The sequence below is a fragment of the Amphimedon queenslandica genome, unplaced genomic scaffold (genome assembly GCF_000090795.2).
Source record: "Amphimedon queenslandica unplaced genomic scaffold, v1.1 AMPQUscaffold_7754_Cont20297, whole genome shotgun sequence".
Lineage (NCBI taxonomy): Eukaryota > Metazoa > Porifera > Demospongiae > Haplosclerida > Niphatidae > Amphimedon > Amphimedon queenslandica.
In genome coordinates, this window is record NW_003551964.1 from 1 (window position 1) to 2,206 (window position 2,206).

General features: G+C 35.2%; 1 protein-coding gene across 1 annotated transcript; it reads left to right on the plus strand.

Annotated features, from left to right (window-relative positions):
• Positions 1-6: 6 nt before the first annotated feature.
• On the plus strand, positions 7-1,652 carry LOC105315832 (rho GTPase-activating protein 19-like). Its single transcript, XM_020007304.1, has 8 exons — positions 7-303; positions 415-602; positions 697-777; positions 833-892; positions 1,082-1,252; positions 1,317-1,379; positions 1,439-1,468; positions 1,530-1,652. Exons 1-8 carry the CDS (start codon positions 72-74, stop codon positions 1,632-1,634), a joined length of 930 nt encoding a protein of 309 aa, XP_019862863.1. The 5' UTR covers positions 7-71; the 3' UTR covers positions 1,635-1,652.
• The last annotated feature ends 554 nt before the right edge of the window (positions 1,653-2,206 follow it).

A 2,206-nucleotide genomic window follows, 5' to 3' on the forward strand; every position in this document is an offset into this window, starting at 1 on the left:
CAACTTCATTCCCAACACTACAGTTTGGCACTTCTATTGATGTGCCTGGCCAAGATGTACTAGTGAAGCTGATGGCTCACATTGAGATGTTCTGCAACGAAGAGGGAATATTTCGTAAGTCTGGGAGTCACTCAAGAATTGAGCAGATGATCACTGATTTGGGATCTCTCCCTTTTGAGTCCGTAGCATCAAACCCTTCTTATTCTCTGCCTGATTTCTCTTCGGTTCTTAAACATTACTTTAAAGAGCTACCAGAGCCTCTTCTTTTAAGAAAACACTTGGAAGCATATCGCCAAGCATCAGGTATATAAGAAAAATTACATATAACTATTGTATTTTAGTCAGTATATAATATTATCCTTATTACTGTCTGTTACCATATTCATCTGTCTACATACTGTGTTTGTTATGTAGATATGGATGATGAGAAAAGGATGCTTTGTCTTCAGTTGTTGATGCTCCTATTACCGCCCACACACCACATCGTATTGACCCATTTGTTGCACTTGCTCTCCATTGTGTCACATTCTGAGACCAGTCTTATGACACCTCATAATCTGGCTGTTGTTTTTGGGCCTACTCTCTTTCTACATAAGACACTGGTATGCTATATTATGCCTCTTCTTATTTTTCTGTATTTACTGAGTTTTTCTCCTCTTGATTTCTCTTCTCTTACACTATATGTCATTCTCTCAGGATGATGTAATGGGGGAAGTCTTACCTAAAGTCACGTCACTTCTTGAGTACATGATAATGCACAATGTTGAGATTTTTGAAGTATAAGCCATCATTTACAAATAAATAGACTCTAATATTTTAATTGTACTCATAGATACCAGTTGAGGTTAGACTAGTTGCTGAGAAGTACATGAAAAGAAGAGAGATCAGTGAAGTAAGTTAGTCATTGATACACTATACAGTTTACAGACTCAACTACAAGACCAATCTAACATTAGCTAATATTATACCTTAAATGCACTACATTAGAGCACATAAAATGTGCTTAATCCATGATTTTTGCTTATTTTTCATTCATCAATATCTCATAAGTAATTATTATTATTGTACATTCGCTCAACAGGATACATCAGCGATACCAGTGGACATATATTCCAGTGCATGTAAGAAGACATGCAGTACGAGTGAGTTTCACGAACAAGGAAGAGATAACGCTGTAGCTGAGCTTGCTTCTCTTTATGAGTATGTGAAGAAGATGCCTGATGGGCCTCAGAAGCAAATGTTCCTTAAAAAGGTGAGTGTGTAAATTGATGCAAATAGCAAGAAATGGGCTACAATATAATAATGATGATAATTAGTTTGAGACTGGTTCAAAGATGGCAGGTACTCCTCCGCCTTACGTAAAATCAAAAAAGACAAAGGTATAGGATCAACCCAGCTATGCTTTGCTGAAGTTAATGTATTTATTATTTCTTAATAGGAGAATAAAGCTACTCCTAAGCTTCCTAAAGTAATGAATCCATTATGAGTTGTGTTACAAAGTATTATTTCTTATCTCTCCCTTTCCAAAGGCTGTAGGATCTCATCAAATCAATTCTACAGTAACACCAATGAGGCCTGTATTCAAGAAGGGCTTTCAGCTCCTTGTAAGTAACGTGCTTACTTCCAGAGTTTAGTGCTCATGCAGCTTTTGTCAGTGGATTGTTAATTTGCGGCCAAGAACCCTGTACAGGGAATTTTGGCAAAAAAAATTACAAGGAGAGAATTCTCCATTTTTATAATTTTTCCTGATACATATACATGTTTTTATGCTGCATATTAAATTTGAACTGATTCTGATCAATTTTCAATTTTTTATGAATTTTTAAAGTTGCTCAAAAATCGGGCCAAAGTCCCTGTACTATAGTACAGGGACTTGAGCCAAATTTCATCAAAATTGACTAGGAGAGAATTTTCTGTTTTTATAACTTTTCCTGATACATATACATGTTTTTAAGTTGCGTAGAAAGTTTGAGCTGATTCCGATCAAAATTGGATTTTTTTACGAATTTTTAAAGTTACTCAAAAATCGGGCCAAAGTCCCTGTACTATAGTACATGGTCTCGAGCCAAATTTTGCCAAAAATGACTAGGAGAGAATTCTCCATTTTTATAACTTTTCCTGATACATATACATGTTCTTAAGTTGCATAGAAAGTTTGAGCTGATTCCAATTAAATTTGGATTTTTTATGAATTTTTAAAGTTGCT